Genomic DNA, 27,131 nt, shown 5'->3' with positions numbered 1-27,131 from the left:
TATTTCTTTATCCTTAAAATTTTACTATGGGGCCAGACAGTGGTGGCACACGCCTTTAATCCCAGCACTCGGGAGGCAGAGGCAGGCGGATCTCTGTGAGTTCGAGGCCAGCCTGGTCTACAGAGCTAGTCCAGGACAGACTCCAAAGCTACAGAGAAACCTTGTCTCAAAAAAACAAACAAAAAAAATTTTTTTTACTATGGGACTGTGCCCAACAGAACAGCTATCCAGATGTGGAAAGCTGTTTGTAAGAAAGTCCACAACAGCTGGTTTGTGATAGAAAAATTTGGAGTCTCCATGCCTGAGATACTCTACGGAGACTGAGATAAAGGAAGTGGGCTTCTCTGAAGTGATGTGAGAATTTCCAAGATTAAAGTGATGTTGAAGGTAATCACTTATGGTTTGATTCTATTCATCTTTATAAAACTGCCCAAACAAGATGCAATATGCTTGAAGGTCATTTAAGAAACCAAGCTGTGACTGGGCAGTGGTGGCGCATGCCTTTAATCCCAGCACTTGGGAGGCAAAGCCAGGTGGATCTCTGTGAGTTCGAGGCCAGCCTGGTCTACAGAGCGAGATCCAGGACAGGCACCAAAGCTACACAGAAAAACCCTGTCTCAAAAAAACAAATAAAATAAAATAAAATAGAAAAAAAAAGAGAAACTGAGCTATACTCTGATGTAGTAGGACAGAAAATGAAAATATCTGTACCGTTTTTTTTTCTTAAGAAATCTCTAAACTCCTTTTTTCTTTCATTAGCTTTCAGTATTTCATACTTTTGTTGTTGTTGTTATTGTTTATGTGTATGAGTGTTTTGCCTGCATGTAGGTTTATGTATGACACATGCATGTAATACCTGAAGGGACCAGAAGAAGGCATCAGATCTCCTGGGACTGGACTTCCAGATAGTTGTAACTGCCATGTGGGTTCTGGGACTTGAACCCGGGTCCTCTGGAAGAACAGCTAGTGCTCTTAACCACTGAGCCATCTCTCCAGCCCCTCAGCATTCCATTCTTAAAAAGGCTGTGAACACGTTCTATTTCATGAAGGTGATGTAACTATGTCATTTTCCAGATGCTGTATTTTAAAAGAATACTGCACCTGAAGAGTCTGATTAATATATGAATTACAACCCTCTTAAAACCTCCCCACTTCTGAATGAGTGGGTTGGGACTCAATGCAGCTTGGTCTCCCGGTGTCTGCAGGGTGCAGGAAGAACTCAGCATAATTTTCAGCATCTGAACAAAGGACAGCGATACAGTTTCCAAGCTGTTTTGTCCTCCAAGAATGAGGTCCATAAATGTCCTAGCGGTAGAACCCCAGGTAATCCCCAGTGCAGACTTCCACCACCCTTGAATGATGTGCAATTGGACCCCACCAGACCATGGGGCTTTAACAGCCTCTCCCTGTGCTTTGCCAGTTTGAAAGGGCTGTCTGCCTCCCGTCTTTCTCTGGCACACTGATGGAAGGCTCTGTACTCAGACCTCATGCCTACTAATGATATTTTCATGAGTTTCCAGGGCGGATGTGAGTTTTTACGGTGTTTAATGACTTTCAGTTTCGCTCCCTTTCCAAGTGGGATGTAGTAAAGATTAATTAGCCAGCGTCCACAAAGTGCTTTCGAGTGGGAAAGTGCCACACAAGGGTGTACGGACTCAATTAGCTCCTCCATCATTAAAACTCTTTGGACCTTTTGGCATTCAGAAACTGGATGGTGATGCCAAATTGAGATTTCTTTTTATTAAAAAAAGGAAAAGGAGGGACTTCAAGAGGAGCAGATTAGAGTACAGCATTGTTGTGGGGTTTGAGTTTTTTTTTGTTTTTGTGTCTTTCTTTTGTCTTGCTTGGGGATTGAAAGGAGAGTCTCTTCTGCTATTACTACATTGTTTCAGTGTTTTTTTATTCCATCTTTTCAAAAATTATATTTTCCTTGCATTTCCTGCACATTGATTTAGAAACTCTCTAAATCAGTCTGGGGACACAGATGTTAGTAGAATGTTTACTTACCATGCAGGAAGCCTGGAATTTGATCCTGATATAACAGAGAAACAAGTCAAATGGGAGGATGTGTAGCAGGCATTTTCTTTCAGGCCACCAACCCGCTCCCAAATCAATAACTTATTATTATTTATGAATGCTCGGCCTTTTCTTAGCTCTTATTTCAAAATCTTTCTCTTTATCTACATTTTGCTTCCAGGCTTTCTACCTTTCTCTCTCTCTCTCTCTCTCTCTCTCTCTCTCTCTCTCTCTCTCTCTCTCTCTCTCTCTCTCTCTTTCCTTCTTTCTGTATGTCCTACTTTCACTGCTTCTCTGTCTGTCTGTCTGTCTGGCGGCTACCTGACTTCTGGCCGTGGGCATGTCTTCGCTCTCATTCTCTTCTCTCTTGAGCCTAGATTTCTCCTCCTACTTATTCTCTCTGCCCACCAGCCCTGTCTATCCCTCTCCTGCCTAGCTATTGGCCGTTCAGCTTTTTATTAGACCAATCAGGTGCCTTAGGCAGACAAGGTGAAACAAATGCAACACATCTTTACATAATTAAAAAAAATGTAACACATCCTTACATCATTAAACAAATGCAGCAGAAACAAATATAACACACCTTTGCGTAGTTAAAGTAATATTTCCCAGCATAAACAAATGTAACACATAGTTAAAATAATATTCCACAGCAAGGATGTAAAGATTGATTAACACACATGTAACCTAGCACTCAGCGGGTGGAGACAAGAGAAACGGGAGTTCAAGGGCATCCTCAGCTATATAGGGAGTTCCAGGTCAGCATGAGCTCTGCATCCCTGTCACAAAAGCAAAAGCAGAAACTGAAATCCTGAGTCATCTCTCACACTGGGTATCCACAGTCCAAATGAATCTGGCCTGAAGTGCTGGATTGCCATACCAAGGACAGACACAATGTAGAACATTCCCAGTGCTAATGAAGAGCCCCGAGCAGACTTCAGTGACTCCCCAAAGTGTCATATTGTCTCCATCCACAGTAATTATTGACCAATGTACAGATGTTCCCCAATGTATATTTTGGTTATGTCTTGATAGTTATTATAAGTTGAAAATATCCTAAGTCACAATTGCATTTCATACACCTGGCTTCCCAGATGTCTTGTTAGCAGCATGGCATATTATAGAAGGTTGGCTGTTAACCCCTTCATTCCTGGGGCTGACTGTGTTATAGCCAAGCATCACAGAGAATATTGTATAAGATATGGCTGGCCTGGGAGAAACTCAAAAGTCAAGGTAGTTCTAATTAATGTGTGTGGTGATATTTTATTTGTGCTTTAATAAAGCTTGCCTGGAGATCAAGGGTAAAAGACCAGCCATTTTAAGTAAACAAGTAAACAATAAGTCAAGGTAGCACATGCCCTTAATCCGATTACTTAGCAGGTAGGTTCTCTGTGTGTTCAAGGCCATACTAGGGAACAGAGCCAAGTGTGGTAACACATGCCTTTAATCCCAGTACCAACCATAGAGACCTGGAGGTCTGTATAGACAGACAGAAAGTGACAGAGCTGTGTAGGAAGAGGAAGTGAGGTAGCTGGGCTAAGATAGCCTATGAGAGGGCAGAACAGCAAGGCAATAAAGGCGTGGGTAGACAGGAAGTAGCTCGCATTTGGAAGCTGCAGAGTTGGTGAGGTAAGGTTGGTTGGTGGCTTTCCCTATTTCCCTGATCTCTCCAAGGCTTTCATCCCTATGTTTTTATTTAATAAGACCATTTAGAAATTCATCTACAAATGTGTATACTTTAAATTTTAATTATATATATATATATATATATATATATATATATATATTTCTCTGTGTGTGATATATGTGTGGGGCCCATACAGCACACTGTTTATGTGGCTGAAGGACAACTTTGTGGAGTCAGTACCCTCCTTTCCTCTTTCCATTAGTCCAGGGATTGAACTCAGGTCAATAGGATTTCGAGGCAAGTGGTTTTATCGTGCTAGGCTCTAGTATGTATTTCATTTGCATCAGTATGAAGTTGAAAATTATCCCAAGTTGTGGACTATAATTTATCAATTAGTTGTTTTATATGATTCCATAAGCCTTTGAGCCTCAAAAAGTACAAATGGCCACCAACTACCTAACTGTGTAAGAGAAACCATAGACAAAAGCGGACTATCTTCAGAGAATTAGAATAACAGCTGGTAGTTTTTTCTTTTTAGCATCAAATAGATTTGATAAGGTAAAATATCTTCTAAAAATTAAGAGAAAATAATAATAAACATGATTGTATACCCATCTAAGCTATTTGTACAAAGAAAATCAAAACATTTACCACCAAAGCTAAAGGATAATCTTATGGATTGCCTATAGATTATAGAAAAAAAGAAAGGCAGGGGGGCTGAGAGATGGCTCAGTGGATAAAACACTTGCCATACACTCGTGAGAATCAGAATTTGGATCTCTAGAACCCAAATGTCAGGAAGGTGTGGCAGCCTACCTGTAATTCCAGACTTGAGAGACAAAAAACAAGAGATCTTTGAAGCAGCCTGGCTCCCTAGACCCAGTGAGCTCTGGGTCAGGCTGAGAAACTTCCCTGATGAAAAAGGAGAAAAGCACTTGAGGAAGCGTCCTGACAGTGAGCTCAGGCCTCCACATGCACCTGCACATACATGCGTGCCCCGACACAAAGAATCACGTGTACATACACAGAAACTGCATACACAAACACGTGCAACAAACATTGAAAAAAAGATGGGAAGGGAGAGAAGGAAAGAGGGATTAAAAAATCCTAGAGGGAAAACCTTGACATGACTGTAGGCAACTCTAAACAAACATTGATGGAAGATAACAACAATGATGAATGATGATGATATGCCAAACAATATGAAAGAACAAAAGTAACATGTAAGCCAGGAAAGTAACACTGAAAGTTACAATCTTTCAAAGTTTCTATTTTCTTGGGAAGAGACCAAAGATGAACTAAATTTGGTCAAGCTGACAAAAAGTTTCTAATTTAACCAAGAAAATAAAGAACACAGTATGGAAAGGGGGATAAGTAGAATGAGAAAGTAAAATCAAGAACAATTGGCTTAGTAATAAAAAGGGGGGTGACAGGTTTAGTAATTGGTCTTCAGACCCTTACTTTGTAAATAAATACAAAGTAGCCAGTTAATGAATATACATGCGTAGGAAAAACAAGGCAGTTTTAATAGTGTTTGAATGAGTGCTTATGGCTTGGTATAATACAGTGTCCAGTGGCAGCCTCCCACATAGATTACATGGGGAGCCTTACAGATAGGGAGGACCAGCCTCCAGCGCTCACGGTTTGAGAGAGAGCCACAGAGTCAGCGGACTAATCATTCAGCTAGACTTTTCTATCTGAGGGAATAAAATTTAATTCTCTAGGGCCAGTGAGGGGGGCAAAACTTAACTCTCTGGGGCCAGCAAAAAGGAAAAACATATACTCTAAGGGTCTTTCTCTGTTCTCTTTTCTCTCTATTTCTTTTCTTACCTCTATTCAGATGTATCCCTTCTATCTCTATTGATGTCTTCCTTCCAACTATTTTTTTTCCTTACAGCTTATATATCCCCAGAAAAATCTTTTAATCAATATAAAATTTACAGTGTGGTTACGTTCTATTTTTTAAGTGAATGATTACAGTGAGTGCAAGTAAAAAACAACACGTTTTCCACACCCCTTATATGATTAAACATTTTACGTATTACAGGTGAAAAACAAGTCCCACGAAGCCACATACATTCATGTCCAATCAACTTGTTACAGATTAGCAGAGTGTAAGCAAGCAAGGTATTTTTCTCAGCCAGTTCTTTTACTGGCAGGCTGCATTTTGCGGTTACAAAGAAAGGATCTATTATTTTATTATTTACCTCAAAGGTAATCTTATAAAAAGTCTTAACAGAATCACAATTCTAAACTTTTATATCTGAAAAAGTCATCTCTACTGTTAAATCCTCATGGTGCATACCCAGTCATCAACAGTTTTTTTATATCAGCAAGTTGAGAGCAGAAATGAGTGTCACCTTTGATTACCAACCCATCCTAACAAGAAAGGCATGACAGCCAATGATAACTGGGCTGCTTTGTTCTTGTTCCCTGACCTCAATGAGTCCCTCACTCAGCTATGTGCCTTTCTAAACTTTAGATTCTTTTCCCAGGTTTTGTTTGTTTGTTTTACATCAAAGTCATTAACAAAAACCTAACCTTAAGTCTTTATTTAAAGCTTTGTTTTAGTTATGATGTACACCAAAACTGGTAAATACATCTCCCAACATTAAGATTAAAAGAACTTGAGCAAGCTGGGTTTCTGAAACTCAACGGTTTCTTAGTCATTAACTTATGCCACAGTCTATATGGCTCCTCAATAGAAATTAGCTGTGTGGCATTTCCTTGTTCTAATGTTCTATCCTCTGTGGCCCTTTTTTTTTTTTTAAATCAGGGGCCAGGGCCACACCATATCTTGCTTTTGCCTATATTAGTTTCCCCACTAAGCCAGCCTCTATCATTATCCCTTACTGTATTTATTAAAGACCCTCAATCATCAAAATTAAAACTAACACCATTATTGTATAAAATCATTGCTTCAGTTAAACAGTACAGCTTAGGAGGAAATTATCTTCATAATAATCCACAGGTAAAAATGCCCAGTAGAACGGGATATTCCCATGAGATAATCACACCACATTAAAGGCAGTGGGGATCCCCCACCCCCACCCATTCACACCAGGCCAGATACCAGAGAAAAATGGCAATGGCAAACATGTAAAGGCGCAGCAGTAGCAAGAGACATTATGGAGCTGAGGGTCTCTGAGATTCACCCATTGGTGCCTTGCATGCCGACGGGCTGATTCCCTCAAGTCAATTGCCACCTGCTGTTCCTCTGACATGGCCACTGGCAGAATCCCAATGCCTTCTACTAGGCAGTAGCTGCTTGCAGATGTTAATTTTATTATATTTCATAGTAAACAATTCTTCTCCTTGATTTACAAAAAGGCATTTCTATCTTCTAGGGCTGTTCACTACATAACATTTTTCTAATTGACTTAAGTGGAGGCAATTTTGTAAGGTTTGATTTTTCAAATAATATTTAAATTGAGCTTTATAATAATAGGCAATGAGGCAAAGATGGATCTGAGATGTTTAAAAATGCATTTTGCAAGGAAATACAAATGTACAGAAGGCTTTAAAAATAAACACAATATGTTATTTTGAGCTGTCAATTGTTATGGCCTTGCTTTTTTTGTTTTATTTTGTTTTGTTTTTAGATAGGTTCTCAGACAGCCTGGTCTTCATTCACAGTCTTGTCCCTGCATCCCAAATGCTGACATTACAGCGGTGTTATGTTAAACATGTCTATCAAAAAAATAACAACTTAAGCATCCCAAATTTTAAAATAATCATTAACAATTTGAAAGACACAAAGGGATGTGGAAGGCAGGAGGGGAAAGATCTCAGTGATGCAGATGGCAGAGAGCACAGTGGAATTAGGTTCTTGGTAGGTAATTTGAGAAACGAGTCAAGATGGGAATCATCTTGTTTTGCTGAATCTTAGAGTGTAGAAGGTACAGCAAGGGCCAGATCTTAGAAGGCCTTTAACTCCAAATTGAGACTTCAATTTTAGCCCTTACCTTTTATGCAACTGTTACCCTCGTCTCACTGTGGCCTCACTTTGGTTCCATGGTCTTTGTGATCTCTGTTGAAAGAATTCAGACACATAGAGTGTAGTGTAGAAGAGAGAGAGTAATTACAGGGTAAAATGGGGACACTCACAGGATGAGAGGGAGCAATGGCCAAAGGGACCATTGTGGAGGAAACATTTTCAAGGGAGAGAATGGACAATGGTCAGAGAGACCACTGTGCGTGCAAACCCACATACTTAAGCAGACTTCGCACACTCTTTTCTAAGGTGTCTAAAATGGGCCACTTTCTGTGGGATGGTTTTCTGTTCAGGTGATTGACAGGCCCGTTTAGACAATAGTAAAGAATAATACCTTTGTTCTTTACCAGCCCGCCTCTAAATGTTACTCTTCGGATCTCTCTGGTAGTTTAGAACAGCATGCCTCTGCCCAGGTCTAGAGATACAATGCAGACCCTGGTCTTTGACCAGTAATCAATTCCTGCAGCTTCAGTCAGTTTCAGGTTTTACAAGCTGCTGATTATGAAGGAGGCATCCATCTTCAGTGACTGTCACACTTGCTGATATCCGACCAGCACCAGTATTGAAGGAAGCTGTGCTGTGGGATGGTCTGTATGTCAAGTGTGTTGCTGATTGGTCAATAAATAAATCACTGATTGGCCCGTGGCCAGGCAGGAAGTATAGGCGGGACAAAGAGGAGAATAGAGCTGGGAAGTGGAAGGCTGAGAAGGGGAGACACTGCCAGCTGCCATCAGGACAAGGAAGATGTAAAGTACCGGTAAGCCACAAGCCACGTGGCAAAGTATAGATTAATAGAAATGGATTAATTTAAGCTGTAAGAACAGTTAGCAAGAAGCCTGCCACGGCCATACAGTTTGAAACCAATATAAATCTCTGTGTTTACTTGATCGGGTTTGAGCGGCTTGGGACTGGCGGGTGAGAGAGATTTGTCCTGACTGTGGGCCAGGCAGGAAAGCTCAAGCTACAAATGGCGTCCAACGTGGTGGCAAGAGTTTCCACCTAAAACCTGAGTAAAAAGATTCTAAAACGGAGCTAAAAACAGCTCCTAGTTGTCTCTTTTAAGCTAGCGGCAGCCTGCATGTTTGAGCTATTGGCGGGTTCCTAGCGTGCGTGCATGCTTGACCTGCAGTATGGTGGGAATGAGACCTCTGCAAGTGGCACATTAAGCTGCATGGTGGATTTAGCCTTTTCTAGTACAAAACAAAAAAAAAAAAAGAGGTTTCTGGGCTACACGCTGCTTGGATAAAAGCATAGACCCACGATAGCTCCCAGAGCTGGCGGTAAACCACCGCCATGTTGGGAAGCTGAGGTGGGCGGAGCCAGCAGCCACAGCTGCTGCAGCTTAAAGCAACAGATTCACAATAAGACAGATTCAGATGTAATAGTTTAAAATGTGTGTAAAATATACGTAGGCTTGATAGAGACAAAAAAAGGTGATATATACAGTTATAGAAACAAATACATAGTTTTAAAATATAAAGTCTTTAAAGAGACAGTAAAATTAATATAAAAAATAAGCCACGTAGAGATGACTATTACACAGAGAGTCTGGATTATGTTGTCTTTGGGATTCTTAACTACAGAGAAATATTTGATTGTAAAGAAAGCTGAGTTAAACCAGTATGTATATTTTAAAGATACTTTGACTTCAAAATTTGGATGTAAGGATATGTTGCTTTGGAAAAGAGTCTCTTTTGTTTCCACAGAAAGCAAGAGGCTATGGATTTGTTCCAGATTAAGACACATCAGGTTTAACCAGCCAAGACCCCCTGAAAGGTCTCCGATGACACCATGGCCCAGATGATCCAACATCCAGAACCGTTTCAAGGCTCAGATGATACACCCTCATGGACTACTCCATAATCCTAAAATTTTCTTTGTGTCCCCATAAGATACAGCGCCCCCCTCCAACAGGAAGTAGTAAGAAAAGCTACGCCCAAATTCCCAAAATTACCAAGCTGACTTTGGAGATGTGTAAAAGTTAAAACCTTCCTTTATAAGAAAAGAAAAGGGGAAGTGCTGTGGGATGGTCTGTATGTCAAGTGTGTTGCTGATTGGTCAATAAATAAATCACTGATTGGCCCGTGGCCAGGCAGGAAGTATAGGCGGGACAAGGAGGAGAATAGAGCTGGGAAGTGAAAGGCTGAGAAGGGGAGACACTGCCAGCTGCCATCAGGACAAGGAAGATGTAAAGTACCGGTAAGCCACAAGCCACGTGGCAAGGTATAGATTAATAGAAATGGATTAATTTAAGCTGTAAGAACAGTTAGCAAGAAGCCTGCCACGGCCATACAGTTTGAAACCAATATAAGTGTCTGTGTTTACTTGATCGGGTTTGAGCGGCTTGGGACTGGCGGGTGAGAGAGATTTGTCCTGACTGTGGGCCAGGCAGGAAAGCTCAAGCTACAAAGCTGATCTGGTCAGTGATCAGTTTATAGATATGATTAAAGCCAGTGGAAGGCTGGAAAGGAGTGGCGTGGTGGTGTGATTTCCTGAGCGTGCTGCATTGTTAGCACAGAGTCTAATGTGAGAAAGCGATCAGGCCATTAGTCACTTGCTAAATTAGGCTGATCAGGAGCTCCCAAGTACAGTGAGTAAGGATGTTGGTTTTGCCATGTGCTTTTGTTTGGATGCTTTGTTGGGAGCATTAACTTGATAAATTACAGTCCACAAAAGAAGACATCCTGGGCTCTTTTGACATTCAAAATATGGAGTTAAATGCTTCATAATTGGTTTGGTAGGATGTATTTATATGAACACATTCCATGAAAGTGACGTATGTTAGATATTTCAGGTGGGGGATCATAGAGTGGCTTTTCCTGTGGTTGTGACATCATTCATCTGTCAGGACTAGATTGGGAGGGACTTTCTAAGACATAGTGGTATGGATTGAAGAGGTAATCCTACCAATGTGATTTAAGTGTTTTATGGAATCCACAGTCTACACACACACACACACACACACACACACACCAAAAAACAAAACACAAAAAAACCCACCTTGTGGTAAGCAGAAGAATTACTTGAAATTTCAAGATTTTCAGTTGTTTAATCTCAACAGAAACAGAAGTGAGTGAAGAAATTTGTCATTAATTGACAATGGGACCTTGGGCTGTTCTCAAGCTCTCCAGCCCTGGGAGTACAGACAACATAGCCTTGTTCTCAGTGTCTGACCCACTTCCCACACCACAGGAGCCTCACCCATGGGCTCTGCTTTGACAGTCCCCCTACTTACAAGCAGTTCTAAGTTCCTGCATCACTGTGCCTCCCATTTAGTGCTTCATCAGCGGCCCCTCATTTCTTTTACAGTTCCTCTTCCACCCACGGAAGTGTGATCTGGCCTTTAAAGCCTCACCTGGGGTCGAGGTCCGGGCCTGCTGGAAAGCTCTTGTAAAGCTGGATTCTTCTTCTTCATAAAGAGTCCATTCTGGCCTAAGTCACCAGTCTTATGCCTGTCACTGTGGTTTATTCCTTGGTTAGGGTTGGTCTTAATCCATCAGTTCAGCAGATTACCTGAGGGCTGGCTAGCACTCGAAATCCCTCACTTCTCCCCCAGAGCCTCCTTGTGCTTCTGCAGCCTCTTTCAGCCACTTTTAAACACCTGACGCCCCTCTACTCTCAGCACCTGTCAATCATGCTGCAGCTAACTGAGCCATCCCATGAATGATACGAGAGATGCCTGTTTCTTTGAGAGGCAAGACTCTGCAGAAGTGAAGAAGCTAGATTTTCCAGGGTCAAGGTAACTGAATTAAAAAAGAAATTCCCCCCCACTACCTACCATCTAGGTGACCTTGTTGATCATTGAAAAGTCTGGTTGTACTCCACCTGGAAGGTAACAAGTTAGCAGGCCACAGTCTCATGGGTGCTGGCAAGAGATACGAGACTCCTGGACTGGTGACAGAGAATAGTTTATTACTCCCAGGAAGAGAAACAACGAGAGCACCAGCATTTGTGCTGGCCTCTCACACTTATAGCTGCACACGGCACATATTGCTTTACAGGAGGATCCTCAAATGCAAGGCACCAAAGCTACCTCTGTCCAGGGGGAGAAATCATCTTTATTACATTGGATAGCAAATAATTCTGCTTCTTCCTCGGAAAGAGACAGTGTCTCTCCCTTTGAAGGACATTCATTGCAAAAACATCCTTGACAGAGCAGTGCCTTTGTAAAATGTGCTGACGAGAGCCGGGGTGGTGTGGGGAGGAGGAGAGAGGCATGAAGAATTATCTCCCAATAACCTGTTGTAAGCTCACAAACCTCAGCTCTCATTTTAAAAAGTGCAGCTATTGGTACAAAGTAGACCCTTGTGAAGGTCAAAGAGAGGCAATTCTTATAGAAGCCTGCACATCATGCCTGCCACCCTGAATCATGCCTGCTTTATTGATGAAAGGGCTTCATCTGTGTCAAGTTCTACTACAAATGATACTTCCTGAGTAAGGTGCAAGCATATTTATTGAATTCCTTGTAACTTCTAGCAAATGTAACATGACAGCTCACTGATATTTCTAATTGCTTGAGCCATAAACATTAGAGCTGAAAATGACCATAAACTTCATGTCTTACAGATAAGAAAGTAGATTCAGAACCTTTAAGTGACTTGTTAAATTTCATACAGAAAAGCCACAAAAAGGACAAAACCAATGTGGCTTAAGATTCAGCAGTTCAGAGCACCAGCTGCTCTTCCAGAGGACCCAGGTTCAGTTCCCAACACCCATGTGATGACTCACAACCACCTGTAACTACAGTTCCAGGTGATCTGACACCCTCTTCTGACCTCCCTGGGCATCAGACATGCACTTGGTATGTAGACATATATGTAGGCAAACACTCATACACATAAAACAAATTTAATCTAAAAACTTTAAGATTCCAGATGTTTTTAATTACACAGAAAGCCTGGTTGAAAGAGCTCAATATTGGCATCACAAAGTAAGTGAAGCAAGGCTTTAGAAAATAGTTCATCAATTCATTTGACAACACTCTTCTTCCTACTTGCTGGACTTACAAACCACCTTAGACTTGGTTCATAAGGTAAACATAATCAAAATAAATGATGGAGAGTTACATAAGTAATTGTTGAGGTCAGGTTGTGACTTATAAGTTACTCCATATTATGTAACACTGGCTTTTCAGTTTGTCTATACTTGTATAAAACAGTGTCTTGCCCTGAGAGACTCCATTTTACAATCAGTTTTTGACTCCATCTTGATGATGGAGGATGACCCTGCACTTGGATGGAGATATGAATGAGACCATCTGCCTGATACCACCCATGAATCAGAGGTTACAAATGACTTATTCTTGGAGTCAAAAGGGAACTACCTTATAAATTTGTTGTGGTGAGTTGAGAGTGGGGGAGTCCATGTTGTATTAAAATTCTACAAGAAAAACCAAGCCTGAGAACTTACAGACATAGCGGGCCAAGGAAGGAGTGTAATCCCTCGCCTAGACCCCTTAAAGAGGTGGACCCCATCACTCCAATGGTGACAGAAATCTGTCATCTGAGCACTCAGTGTGTGCATCAAGGGACGCAAGGAGAACTCCCATCTGTCCCAGGAGCTTCAGCTTAGCTCAGTCACACTGTTGATGAGGCCTCCTTAGACTGCTGTCTGCCCTACCTCTTGTTCATCTACCTAGACTGGCCATCCATCAATCTACCTGACCTGGTCGCCCCGCCCTTCATGTCCCTAGAGCCCACCTCTAATTCTGACTCTACCTCCAGCAGCTACAGCAGCTTCTGGCTTCTTCCACAGCTCAATTTAGTTCATTATCAATACAAAAATTCTTAGATCATTATCATTTCCCAGCTTTGGCTTCTCAGGCTTCTTCAAAACTCCTTAAAATCTCTGCCTTTTTAATCCTTTGCAGCCATTCTGTAACACACACGCACACACACACACACACACACACACACACACACACACACATGCACACACACACAATCTGTAATATATGGTCTGAAAGTTCATATTAGTAATTAAGATTGGAATAAAAGAACTTGCTGTAGCTCTATTCAGGTTTATCAAAGGAAGTTGGACTATCTGGCAAGGGCAGTCATCGGAACCACTTACCTTGTGAATTTATTGTTATCTAGTAAATTCTGGCATTGTGAAAGACACAGACGTGTTGACCTTTGCTTCTGACCCAGTGTACTCACAACAGTGACTCATAGATCCTCCTCTCTATTATCCACATAGTAGCCCCCATCTCCGTTGCAGAAAAAAAAAAAAAAAAAAAAAGGAAGTACAAACCAAAGAAACACGCGTGCCCCAAACAGGAAACTACAAGGAAACGTGCTCAGTGTATAGTTGATGTTGAAAGTGGTCCCATTCAGGCCAAAAGCAGGGAAGTGCTGGAGGGATGGATACCCAGAAGCTTTATGTGAACCAGTAGGCTTACAGGCAAACTTATTAAAACATGAAGAAGAAGAGCAAAAAATGGTAGAGAGGAGAAACAGAAATAATGTTTGTTTCAGGAGGCAACTCGAAAGCTCACCGATGGAATCTCTCCTGAGAGATTTGCAAAATAAATGTGCTGGGGTTTGTGCTTCTTGGTTTAAGACCATAGCTTTAACTCTTCTGTAGAGCTCTGAAATTCCTCCAGGGACTCTAGGCCTGAGGTGTGTGGCTAGGTAGTCGAAGCAAGATAATAAATGATAAAGAATGGGAATTGTGCTTTATCTTTTATTTTCCCCCAAGTCACCACTCACTTCAGGCAACTCCATTCTGGGTGTCCCAGAGGTGCCACGCATGTGCTCCTGTGTGAGTGACCTACACAGTGAGCGATGCACTGCCCCTACTGGCCACTGCTAGAACTGCTCTGTGTGCCTTCGCACCTCTTCACAAGGCACTGTAATGGGGGTTCGGGGACAGAAAAAGATTGATACAAACCATGTTGTTTCCACTCTACTTTAGAGGAATCCCGGGGGGAAAAAAGTCACTTATTCCTCTTATGCTGTGAAAAGTTCAGGGGTCTTGCTGGAACATCCTATCTTCCTGGAACCAAATACTTTGGAGATCGGCGTCGTCCCCATACTTTGACCTCCTGTTGAGAAAGACTTTCTCTAGGCCAGGCATTTCTGGGTATTCCAGCTGAGTATTTCTTCCCATAGGAGGTGTTTTCTCTCATGGACTCCGAGCTTTTCCTCAAACAGGTTACTGCAGAGCCCTCCCAGTTTGCGTTCTTGCCTAACCATATCTACCTGGTAATGGATCCAAGCAGAGATATTTTACACAGGAGTACAGGCCTGGAGCCCCTAAGTTCCTACTAGGCCCATCCTACTAGGCATGCTTAAATTTGGTAGCTGGCAGGCCCTGCTGAGACCCCTTTTATGGACATACACGTAAACAGGGATTCACTCATGTCCTGTCCATCTCTAAGTATGAATGTAAATACACACTTTAAATTCCAGGGACATTCCAGTTCTCTTCTTGTTTCTCAAAGATGGAATACAAGATGTATCAGACATAGTTCCTGTATTATAACTCCTGGGATCTTTTGCTTCACTCACTTTATGTTTTCATAGATGTGAATTTCCCAGTTAAAGACTGATTTACACAAGTATCTTAGCACTAACTCTGAAAAATGTGCCCCCTGAGGCTGAGATGGTAGTGTTCACAGCTCAAAGCCCAGTTCACTTGATTGAAAGGGAAGTACTGCCTAGGCAGGGAATGTGGGCTTTGGTTTAGGGGTGGATGCGCTAATGTTCTTAATGTTTTCTGTGCCCCAGGTTATGCAGATGTATCTTCCATTCTGTGGGATCGCCATCTCTAACGCTCAGCTCTTTGCTGCCTCGAGGAAAGAATATGAAAGGAGCAGGGTGAGTAGAGAGAGCTGTCGAGACCATGCTTCAAGCTCGCTGCCTTCCCGCCGACTGTGAGTCACCCCCTCTTCTAAAAGCAGCAGGTGATCACTGTATAGTCCAGGAATCGTGTCCGTTTGTACAACCCTGCAATGCCAAGGCTGAAGATCCCTTCATACAATAGGCAGGTTATAGATAAAAGTAAATACAAATTCTCTGTTGTTGCAGTTTCTGGACACCAGAACTGGCTTCTTTTCAAAAGGGCATCAGTCTCACGTCTGTACTATGTGGTGGGTGGCAGACACAGCCTTGGTGCTTACAGCTTTGGAGCAGCAGCATTTGCTGACGGCTTTACACTTCAGTTCCTTCATGGAGCACGATGTGCTGCAAACACGACTTCTCTCCTCCTTGCAGATCTTGTTTGAAAGGTTTTCTAGAAGAGCAACACAAGGCGTGTAGAACAATCACACAGGCACTGTTTTATAAGATTATTAAGCACAGAAGAGGTGGTGGTCTTACACACCGTCAGGAATCATAGAATCAAGGTAGTAAAATGCACCCAGAAGATCAGAAAGCATTAAATTATCAACTAGAGATTAGAGTATATTAAATTCACTCTACCTTTAAATACATGAAGATCACTGTTACAGCTTAGAAATGCACTCTATGAGAAACTGTTGGAAAACAAGGATTAAATCCCTCAGCCATTAAATTGATTAGTTTATTTACTAACAATTATGCTAAGGACTATTTTGTAGTAAACAGATGAATGAACAGTGCTGACTACACAGACCTCTTCCTTGGGCACAGCACACCTTTCTTCTAACTGGGCCCCTTTTAGTCTTCAGAACCCCGTCTTGCTCATGTCTTGCTTTGCTGCTCCAGCAATATGCTTCCATGACTTCCACAAAACCACCTGTCTGTTTCACGTCATCGCACTTCTACCCACATTCTCCTCTGCCTTCAATGCCTCTTCTCCCTTCCTACTGACAACCGCCTTATATATCCTTCAGGACCCAGCTCAGCTTCTTTTTCTCTGCTTACTGTTTTTCATTGCCATAGTGTGGGTACCCATCCCATTATTATAATATTTGATGATAACCCTCTTCTACAACCACACTATGAATCTCTTAAGGGAAACTTTGTTCTGTAATGAGACAGTCCATTTCACGCTTGTGTATGGCACAGTTCACTTATTCATTCAACAAGCATGTATTGTGTGGTTTTCATGAGACAATGTCTGTCCTTCATAACTTACTATTCTAATGGGAGCAATTGCTTGTAACCGGAAGTTTCTCAGTCCCACCAGGCCCCGTGATCCCACAGCCGTTTATAAAATAACCATTCAGAGGCTTATATTAATTACAAACTGTATGGCCTAATGGCTCAGGCTTCTTGCTAGCTAGCTCTTACAACTTAACTCAACCCATTTCTATACGTCTATATGTTGCCATGTGGCCGTGGCATTACCGGTCTGCTGGCATCTTGTTGCTCCTTTGGCAGCAGCTGGCGTCTCCCCCAACTCTATCTTTCTTGGTCTCATCTTCAGTTTGAATGTACCACCTAACCTTATCCTGCCCTGCCATAGGCCAATGCAGCTTTATTTATCAACCAGTCAGAGCAACACATATTCACAGTGTATAGAAAGACACCCCATAGCAATAGATAATAGAAAAACACAACAAGACAAAAACCACACAGTGCCAGACAGAAAAATAAAGTGGAAGAGAGGGATGGACACTGTTGTGGATGGGGTAGATGGAACAGACATTGCTATCTGAAGGTGAGGAGGAATAGCTATCTGTAAGGAGACAACAGAAGTGGAATAAAATAAGAGACCATGTGAAGACGTGTGCAGAGCATCCAGACCATAGACACAGCAGGTGCAAAGGTCCTGTGTTCCTGAATAGGGAGAATAGAGAGAGGAAAGGAGAGGATGCACAAGAAGCAAATGAAGATAAGGAGGTGAGCAGGGGCCAGCGGGTAGAAAGGCCTATGGGCACTTCAGGAACTGCTGGTCTTAAGTGTGGTGGAAAACCACTAGGAGATTTTGAGCTGATTCCAATTTCATTTAAAAAAGAAAACAACCTGGCCCCTTGAAACAGTGAAGGGCTGAGGAGAGTGAATAATGAGAAGGAATTTGAAGTCAGGGAGAGGTGTTAGAAGACTACAGTGAAGTCAAGAGAAAAGGTAGCTGGCATTAAGGAAGTAAGAAGAGAGAAATTCCCTGCAAATCAGTGGTAATGTATGCAAGGCTTGCTGATGTGGGGGACAGAGAAGGAGACTTTGGGCTTAGACACAAGTTTGTAGACAGCAAAAACTTGAACTAAGGACCTAAATTTGAGGGAGTATAATATTAGCGATGGGGATTATGCAAAGCCAGGAGACTTGTTGAGGGGTCGAGAGAGGAAGAATGTGTGGATAAGAGAGAGGAAGACCCACCGATCAGCTCAGGAGTAGAACAGGAAAGAGAAGTACCCAGCCATTTCCTACACAGACGTAACAATGAAGAAGCAGGGCACATTCGACCTTAGGACCTGTTTCTACAGCCTGTAGGACTGTTTGATCAACCTAGACTTCTCCTCTCCTCCTCCTCTTCTGGAGCTAGCCTTTTGCTCTTTGTAAAACGTGTACCATTCGTTCGCAAAGCAGCAAATTTTAATTAGAAAAAATAAAATTATTGTAATATGATTTGTCAGTGCAAGACTCCAGGGGCATGAGTTCCTCCTCCTTTGAGAGAAATGTTCTTGTGGAGAGGTCCCAGAGGCTCTCCATGCAATCATAACAAATTGAAAAGTTAAATAATTGTTCAGTTAATATGATCCATTTGAAGAAATAATCTGAGTGATTAAGGTAATGATGTTTTCCCCTTAATAACAGGGAATTTGCTTGTAATTACCCAGACAACTGTCTCTCTTTGAAGAAATTATTTCTCTTATTTTTTGAGATTATAATTAGATCATTTCCCCCTTATTTCCTCCCTCCAAACTCTCTCATATTTCCCCCCCCCCTTGCTTTCTTTCAAATGCATGGCCTCTATTTTTCATTAATTGTTGTTACATCCATACATGTTTTTACACACACACACACACACACACACACACACACACACACACACACACACTCCTAAATATATAAACACAACCTGCTCAGTCTGTGTAACGTTATTTGTATGTCTGTTTTCAGGGTTATTTGGAATTGGGTAACCAATTGTGTGCTCTTCCCTGGGTAAGAATTGTGCCCCATTTAATGTCTTTGGACATGAAATCACAGCACAGTGGCCTCTCGCAACAGTTTGCTGTCCTAACGCCCAAGAGTCTGACTTCAGTTAACATAGTATTTGCATCTTAGTGTTTCTCTTTGCCTTGGAATCCTGGGGCAATATGATGCTTATCCACCAGCAGCGTCTTCTTCAGGAGAACACTCCCCAGGAACTTCAGGCCTTTCAGTAGGCCCACCAGCTAGGTTCATTTCACGGATCCCTTAACTCATTTGAATGCTTTTTTTTTTTTTTTTTTTTTTTTTTTTTTTTTTTATCCTCAAGAGACTCAGAGAAGAAATTTTGTTTCCATTTATTTCAGGACAAATCAAATTCATTCCTGAAGTTCAAAAACAGTCATGCCCCTGGGCTGTTGATCAATGCCATGATGAATAAATTCACACCTGTGGGTTCCTGGAGCCCTTTTGTGGAAGGTCAGACAGGCAAGCAAACATCTTGTTTAATGTTATGAGAAAAGCACAAGCCAATTCAGTGGCCGTGTGATTCCCCAAAGGCTCTGAAAGAAGCTGAATTTCTACCCCTGTAAATAGCCTTTATTCTGCAAATTCTGGGGGGGGGGAAGGTCATTAAAAATTCCAAACAAATATTACTTCAAAGCATAAATTGCAAGTTCCCTTGGCCAGGGAAAGTAATAGGTTACTGCAACTTAATTTTGAAATGAGTACACAGTGTTCAACTTGTAATTTAATTTTTTTCTTTAATTTATGTACCTTTCAATCTGCCATTTTCACAGCAATTTTAATGAGGGTTTCTTTCCTGAGATGTACAGCAATATCTAAATGTTCTACTGAACTGTTGGGAGTGAGGCAGTCTCCTCTTGCATGGAGAGAGTAGTGTGAGAACACACACACACACACACACACACACACACACACACACATATGTATATATATATATTTGAATGCTTAGAGCCTTAGTTAACATTTATCTGTATTATCCTTTCAGAATTCTGGGAGAGATATGTGTTAGTGAAAATAGGTATCAAGTTGAGACATGAAGTGATTTTTTTTTTTCTTAATAGTGAAGAAAGGCTGCTTTGCAGTTTTCCGAAATAAATACTCTCTGGGAAGATCCAAGTACTTGTTATTTATAAAATGTCAATTTTGTATTCAGTCATATTGAAGAAAAACCACCGCAGTGGGTAAAACACCTACGTGTAGTGGCTACATGATTCCTTTTACACTGACCCCCTCCATTCTCTGGTTGTATTTTTCAGTTTAAGAGAGTATGTTATAAAGTGAATTGCAGAGCTATGATAGAACAACCATAAATGTTTTAAAAATTAGCCACACGAAATATTTATTCTTAGAGAAAATACTCCATGGAATTTTGCGGGAAGGCAAAGCCGATGCGTTTCAGTCTTATAATTCCTAAATATGTGCTTCTCCGTCTCCAGGCTTTGCTGGAGGTGGTCAATGACCTCTTCGAAGAACAGACTGACCTGGAGAAGATTGTCAAGAAAATAATGCATCGGGCCCAAACTCTGTTGAAATGTGAACGCTGTTCAGTTCTACTTCTAGAAGACATCGAATCGCCGGTAAGTTACCCTGGGCTTTCCATGTGGAGTCAAAGACTGGGCGGAAGGAAGTTAAATTCATCCGCAATTAAACTTGTGAGCAGAGCGGCTGTGTTCATGCCTTCAGCCCAAGAGGGAACGTTTTCATAAATGAGAGGCTCTTTCCTTTAGATACGTTTCCGTTTTTATCTTGTCCTCACCCTGGAAACTAAACCTTTTAAGTGGATGGGGATCTTAGAGTCCGGTTAGCCCCGTGTATCTAATGGAAGATGGAGCTCAGGTGTGCAATGATTCCCCAGCATCACACAAACTAAGAAGAGAAGGCCAAGCGCAGCCCCACACACCCCATCTTATTTACCCAGCACAGGGCAGGCTCCTCTCCCGTGTGTGCAGACTGCAGTAAGGGCAATATCACTCAGCCCTCAGAGAATGGCAGGGAGCAAGCAAAGGACCAGAGCGAAGTCCCCTCAGCTCCTGGGCAGACTGTTGTGAGCCGGCTTCGCTGGGCTGTACTCGGTGGTAGGTTGTCTTCCAGGATTTCTAGATTCCCTCACTGCTGCTCTGGGCTGGTACAAACCAGCCCAGCCCAGAGCAGCCCACACAGAGAGGAAAGTGCCTCCCCTCACCTCGGAGTCTCTTTGTGCTCTAAGATGTAGAAATATGGAGGCTCTGGCCTGGCACATTTTGATGGCCAGCTTTTGGGTTTGGTGCAGCCCTTGGGGCTGTTTGGAAGAAATCAATCACAAAACAAAGCAATTATACTGAAAATAATGGTTATCATCCATCTAAGTAAGCTCGTCAAAGTTAAACGTCTAAACCCCCAGGAACAACTTAATATCTTTGCTGAGAACTCACTTCGAAGACCAAGAGTTGTCTAGCGTTTAAGAGCTGTTTTAGTATTTTGGAGAGTGGTATTTTACTACACCGAACTTAGAAAAGGTATTGTCTTTGCTTTAAGGTTGTATTCCTCAGAGAATGAGAGTCTGAGGTTAAAACTGTAATGAGTATTGTAAACTTTGCATAGACTGTTTAGAATGTGTAGGTCCATGTATGTGAAACCCGACAACATAACTTTTAGTTCTGAATGTTGTTTTTTTTTTTTTTGGTTTTTTGAGACAGGGTTTCTCTGTGTAGTTTTGTGCCTTTCCTGGAACTCACTTTATAGACCAGGCTGGCCTCGAACTCACAGAGATTCTCCTGCCTCTGCCTCCCGAGTGCTGGGATTAAAGGTGTGCGCCACCACCGCCCCCCCCCCCTTTTTTTTATTGCGTGTGCCACCATGACCACTTTCTTTCTGGGTATAGTGGTACATGCCTTTTTTTTTTTTTTTTTTTAAGATTTATTATGTATACAGTGCTCTGTCTGCAGGTGTCTACAGGCCAGTACAGGGCACCAGATCTCATTACAGGTGGTTGTGAGCCACCATGTGGTTACTGGGAATTGAACTCAGGACCTCTGGTAGAGCAGTCGGTGCTCTTAACCACTGAGCCGTCCGTCTCTCCAGCCCCAAAAGTTTTTTTTTAAACTAGTTTAAACCAGTTTTAATTTTATAAGAGACAGAATAATTCATCTCTTAAAACATATTGAATAAATGCAGGTTGACTGAAGCTCAATTCAGGAAGGGACCAATACATTGTTAAAACAGGTCTAAGATGCATTTGAGAAGACAGAGTAGGATTTTGAGGTTTTTTTTTTTTGGTTTTTCGAGACAGGGTTTCTCTGTGTAGCTTTGCGCCTGTCCTGGAACTCACTTGGTAGACCAGGCTGGCCTCGAACTCACAGAGATCCGCCTGGCTCTGCCTCCCGAGTGCTGGGATTAAAGGCGTGCGCCACCTCCGCCCAGGGATTTTGAGGTTTTAACCAAAGTTTGTTAGAGACAAATCAAGGCCACAAACTGTGGGCTGAGGTTGTCTTTCACACTGGAGAGAAATCACTTACATCTCTGCGAGAGAAAAAAACCCACTTCACTAAAGCCGTACACTTTTGTCAGGAGTAACCAGTGAGTAGAACTGAGTCCATTTCCTGAATGAGGGGCTGGCAGCTTTTTCTATAAAACCTTAAGTTTTCCAAGTGTCTCTAGTACAGTTGTTATGCAACTCTGCCACTACGGAATGAAAGCAGTCACAGACAATAAATTAGAATGTGCATGGCTGTATACCAATAAAACTTGATTTATAAAAATAAGTGGTAATTCAGACTTGGCTTGAACATGGTATATTTCTGTCTTAGACAATCTCTCTCTCTCACACACACACAAAATTAATAAAAAATATCATAAAATAAAGAGTATAGGATGTCTGCAAAGATGCCATATAGAGAATGTGAAAGCCAAAGGCTAGACACAGAGCACATCTCAGAAACATTGATACAGCTTTTTCATGAAATGGGATTAAAGATAACATAATCTCTCTGGAAAAATAAATGTTCAAAAAGGAGCTACAGAGAAGTAAGAAATATATGAGAAGGAAGAGTGAGACGGGGGGGGGGGAGGAAGAGGAGGAAAGGGGGAGGGGAAGGAGCAGGGAGGGGGAGGGAAGGAAGGGAAGGAGTAGAAGACAGACCACTTCCTTGGTAGAGCTTGGAAGAAGAAAATGTGAAATTATACATAAATGGATATTACATTCTTAGAAAGCAAGAAAGAAAGTAAAAGACAGCTCTAAATGCTTTAAGGAGCATGAAGAACAAAATTGAAAATGAAATGGAAGAAAGTAAATTATAAAAAAGAGAGAGTGATAAGAATGGACTCATAGTGAAAGTTCAACATAAGGATAATTTGGCGTCTCTGGGAAGAACACGACAAATGGAACAGGAAAAGGCTTTCAGAATTTTAACTCTAGGACATTTTATTGAAATAAAGTCAAAGTTGGATTTACAGATTGAAAGAGCACACTATTCAGAGTCAGTACTTACTGCTCAGCACTGAAATACATTTGATGCTAATGGAATTTAAAGATAGGAAAAAATCACATCCGTGGGCATCTAGGCAAAAACTCATGACACTCTGGAAAAAATGTCATTCTGATGTTAGACTTCTTATGGTCACATTCCCCTAGTACTCAAAGGCAATGGGATAATATCTAACCAATCCTTGGGGGAGAACATGGCCCTACAATTTAAAATCTAGGAAAATTCATATTTCATTATTAAATCACGAGTGGTAGATGCTTTGAAATAGGCAAGGAAGAGTGTAGGAAGTACAGTTCCAAGGGGCTGAAAAATGTGGGCAGCTGAAATCTAGCCATGCAATGGATGAAAGATGCCAGGAAAAGTTAAGTCCAGCATTCAGTGCTGAGTGTCTTTGAATGTGCAACTAAGTTAAACATTAAGGCCTAACTTATGGGAACAAATGTAAGCCTCATATTACCAACTGTAACAGTGGTGCTGGTTTCCATACTTGGGACACATGGCAACAGGCAGTGGACTAGGTATGCAGATGCACACTGTACCAGGGAAATATGTCCCTTTTGTGCTTTGAGTGTGAAATGTCTCACATGATTGAACACTCAGTCCTCTGCTAGTGACACTGTTTGGGAAGGCTGAGGAACCTTCGGAAGTACAGCCTTCCTGGAGGAAGTTGGTCCCTGGAAGTAGGTCTTTATATCGGCCCCACTTCCTGTTCGTCCTTTGCTTCCTAACTGTGAATTCAATGCGACCTGTTGGCTTCACTCTCTCCGGCCACCATGGCTTCTCTGCCTGCTGCTGGGTCTTCCCCAGCATGATGGCAATGTCCCCTCAAACTTAAAGCCCAAATAAACTCTTTTTCTCTTCCGTTGTGCTTCTTGTCAGGTGTTTTCTTAGTACAGTTTTTTCTACTAAGTGGTATTAAGCCTAGCATTTGTCTGGAGAGAAATGTTACTATGTCATCTCAAAACATGTTCCCTGCAAATCAGTTTGAGAAGTGATCTGGGTAAAGTGAGGCCAGTGGCTTGAAGTCTTGATATATACAAGACTGCACACCCAATCTCAAATGCAGACAGCTTCTCGATGAGTACCTTTGGTTTTGTATGTTAGCTTGTAATTTTAATGTGTCGTGTAAATCAGTATCCCTTTTTGATTTGTGCTTTAAGGTTTTGTTAAAAAAAAAATCTTTGCTTTCAGTTACAGCGGTGATACACACACACACACACACACACACACACACACACAATTATTTATGGACTTTTATATCTATCTGGTATTGATTGATTTTGAGGTCGAATTTACTATGTAGCCCAGGTTAGCCTCACATTTATGATCCCCCTGTCTTAACTTCCCCACAGAACTGATTTTTTTTGGTAGTAAGTGTAAAGTTAAATATCTCTCTCTCTCTCTCTCTCTCTCTCTCTCTCTCTCTCTCTCTCTCTCTCTCTCTCTCTCTGTGTGTGTGTGTGTGTGTGTGTGTGTGTGTGTGTGTGTGTGTGTGTGTGTACAAAACCTTCTCTTGGAACTATTTTCCTCTACTTTATTGGTACATCTGTATTATAATAAGTACTTTAACATGCCTGGCTGTTTCTAAGCTCGCTGCACTGTTCTTTGGGGCTGTTTGTCTATCTCTACAACAAAAGCACACAGTCTTGATTTCCACAATTTTCCAATAGTTTGGTATTGTGTACGGTAAGTCATCTATGTTATTCAGTTTTAAAATGGTCACCTCACTGTATCCTAGGAGAGGAAGAGGAAACTCCTCTTTACACACTTACCCTTTGTCACAGAGGAAAGTCTCTCCTAAAAGTGGCTTCTAGAGTCTGCAGTCATGGTCTTTGGGCATTCAGGCGTAAACTGATAAGTTTGCTGAGTACCAAAAATAGAAATGATGAATGTCTTTCTCGATTGTCTCATGCCAGAAGTGATAACTCACTGTCTTTTGCTTCTCTTAAGTGTTTCAGTTGGTTGATTTTAAGCGACTTTTGTCAATGGCTTTTTCTATTAGAAAACAAAACAAAACCCTTAGCTGGACACTGCTGTCAACATCAGGAAATGCTTGTCTTTTGATGGGAATAGTGGACTTAATGATATTCCGTCCCGGGAACTGTCTAAGTGATTCCTGTCGCTTCTCGTAGCTCCTTGCAGCTCACACACCGTTATCCTGTGTCTTTTAGAGCTTGGGCAAGGAAAATGAGTGTGGAAATTGCAGTCTGATGTCCTCAGGCACCATCTCAGCTTTGCTATTTCCCATGCTCTTTGTTCTGATCGTCCGATCATCAGGCTGGCAGCTATCTCCTCATCCAGCATGCCAGCAGGTACTTACCTCTTGGCTAAGCCTCTGACTTCAGGGCTGCTTTCGGGAGCCCCTTTACTAAATGAAGCAGAGCTAGCCATGCACGCTGGCTTTCTAACGTGAGTCCTAACTTCTTGGTCTTTGTGTGCATAAACACTCAGTGAAGCCAATGGCTGGGTGACGTTCCCACGTCCCACATCCGAGGGGAGTGAGTGATGAGTGCTGTCCAGCAGTTCTGGACCTGCCTGTGACTTCCACCTCCCCTCCTTTCTAAGTGGATTATAAGTAATTCTTCCTTTTCCATCACCTTCTTTCCATTTCCTCTTTGTTTCTTTACTTTTCCTTCTATGAAGGATCCAACTTAAGTCCTGTTTTATTTTTCTTCCAAGTGTACAAAATAGAAGATTAATTTTTTTAATTCTCTGATAATTACCTAAATGAGCATTTTTCCATATACATGCACACATATCCAATCTCTACTATTAATATATCACATTATATATTCATATATTAACTTGCTATCAGAAATCAAATATGCATTCTTTTGAGCTACAAACCACCTTATGTCACTTTGTTAATAAGTATCTCTTAGTCTATTAACTCAATTCACACTTTGGTCATTATTAAACTTAAGTCTCTGCTGGCTATCCCTGCCATTTCCTCTCCCAAGTTTCTCCTACCTCTGGATTTTTCTATAGCATTTAGTGCAATCATCATGTCGTAGCTCATGTTGCAAACCACAGAGCAGTTTCTAGGCGTCTCCTCACCTTCTATATTCATACTTGACCACATTCTGTTGTATCTGTATTCACACATCATTTCTAGCTCTTCCTTCCTAGTGCTTGTTTTGCTGTCTTTACTGATCTCTCACCGGGCATTGTCTCCTGAGTCCTACCTTTGCTTGTAAACAAGGAATTCTTGTCAATCAGTTATTAATATGGCTCCTACTTATCTTTCTAATCATGCACCTGCTTTTCCTAAGCTTCATTTAATTTTGTGGTTGTCTGTTGCCTAGGCAATAGTGTTCATACACTCAACATGCAGGGCTTACTACTTCTGTTTCCAGGTTAACTTTTGGTTTTCCTCTCTGGTGCCAGCCTTGTTCTAGCCCTTTCTTTCATATCTACTCACCTCCCTGTGATCAGTCTGTGTCGGTGTTTGAGTCTCTGTTTTTGCACATAGGTTCTCGGGGGTGGGGGGGTGGGGGGTGAGTGTACTGGACACTGAAGGAGGTGACTGTCCAGGCTATTGCAACAAGGAAGATGCTCATTAATGAGGAATATATGAAAGAAAAGGAAATGTGCTAGAGTTTTAGAGAATGATAGGGACAAGGGGATTGTCTGTGTTGTGTAAGAAGAGCTTTGAGGGTGGAGCCATGAGGTTGGAGACTGCTGTTATTTGGGAACACAGAAGGGCAGGAGAGTCTTCTGAGCACGGCCGTTTCTGGAACACTGATGTGGCATTTCTTTATCGGTACTATTTTGGGTTTAGGACTTGGATACAATTTAACACTGTCCACACTGACTGTTCTCTGCAGTCCCCCTTCCACACCCGTCTATGGTTGGTTTACTTTCTGGCTCGGTGCCCTTGAAGACTGATCTCTACACAGCATCGTACTTGGGCTGTTTTGTCCTCTGGCTTCCAGTTGAGTTTCACAAGCTATGAGATCAGGACAAAACTTATGAAATAGGGGTGTTAC

The 27,131-nt window shown here is 41.8% G+C and overlaps 1 protein-coding gene across 3 annotated transcripts in view; it reads left to right on the top strand.

Annotated features, from left to right (window-relative positions):
- Nucleotides 1-27,131, top strand: part of Pde11a (phosphodiesterase 11A) — a 351,064-nt gene that overhangs the window by 107,847 nt on the left and 216,086 nt on the right. For all 3 annotated transcript variants that reach the window (XR_008215103.1, XM_052724559.1, XM_052724560.1), the window contains exons 3-4: nucleotides 15,368-15,457; nucleotides 20,116-20,256. Coding sequence is in view for 2 of the 3 variants with exons in the window: in XM_052724559.1 (XP_052580519.1) it covers nucleotides 15,368-15,457; nucleotides 20,116-20,256 (231 nt within the window). In the remaining variant the exon portion in view is untranslated. The remainder of the gene's footprint in view (nucleotides 1-15,367; nucleotides 15,458-20,115; nucleotides 20,257-27,131) is intronic.

The sequence above is a fragment of the Peromyscus californicus genome, unplaced genomic scaffold (genome assembly GCF_007827085.1).
Source record: "Peromyscus californicus insignis strain IS unplaced genomic scaffold, ASM782708v3 Scaffold_7__1_contigs__length_154581171, whole genome shotgun sequence".
In the NCBI taxonomy this organism is placed as follows: domain Eukaryota; kingdom Metazoa; phylum Chordata; class Mammalia; order Rodentia; family Cricetidae; genus Peromyscus; species Peromyscus californicus.
Note: the sequence above shows the minus strand (reverse complement) of the source record. Positions and strands in the feature narration are given on the sequence as shown.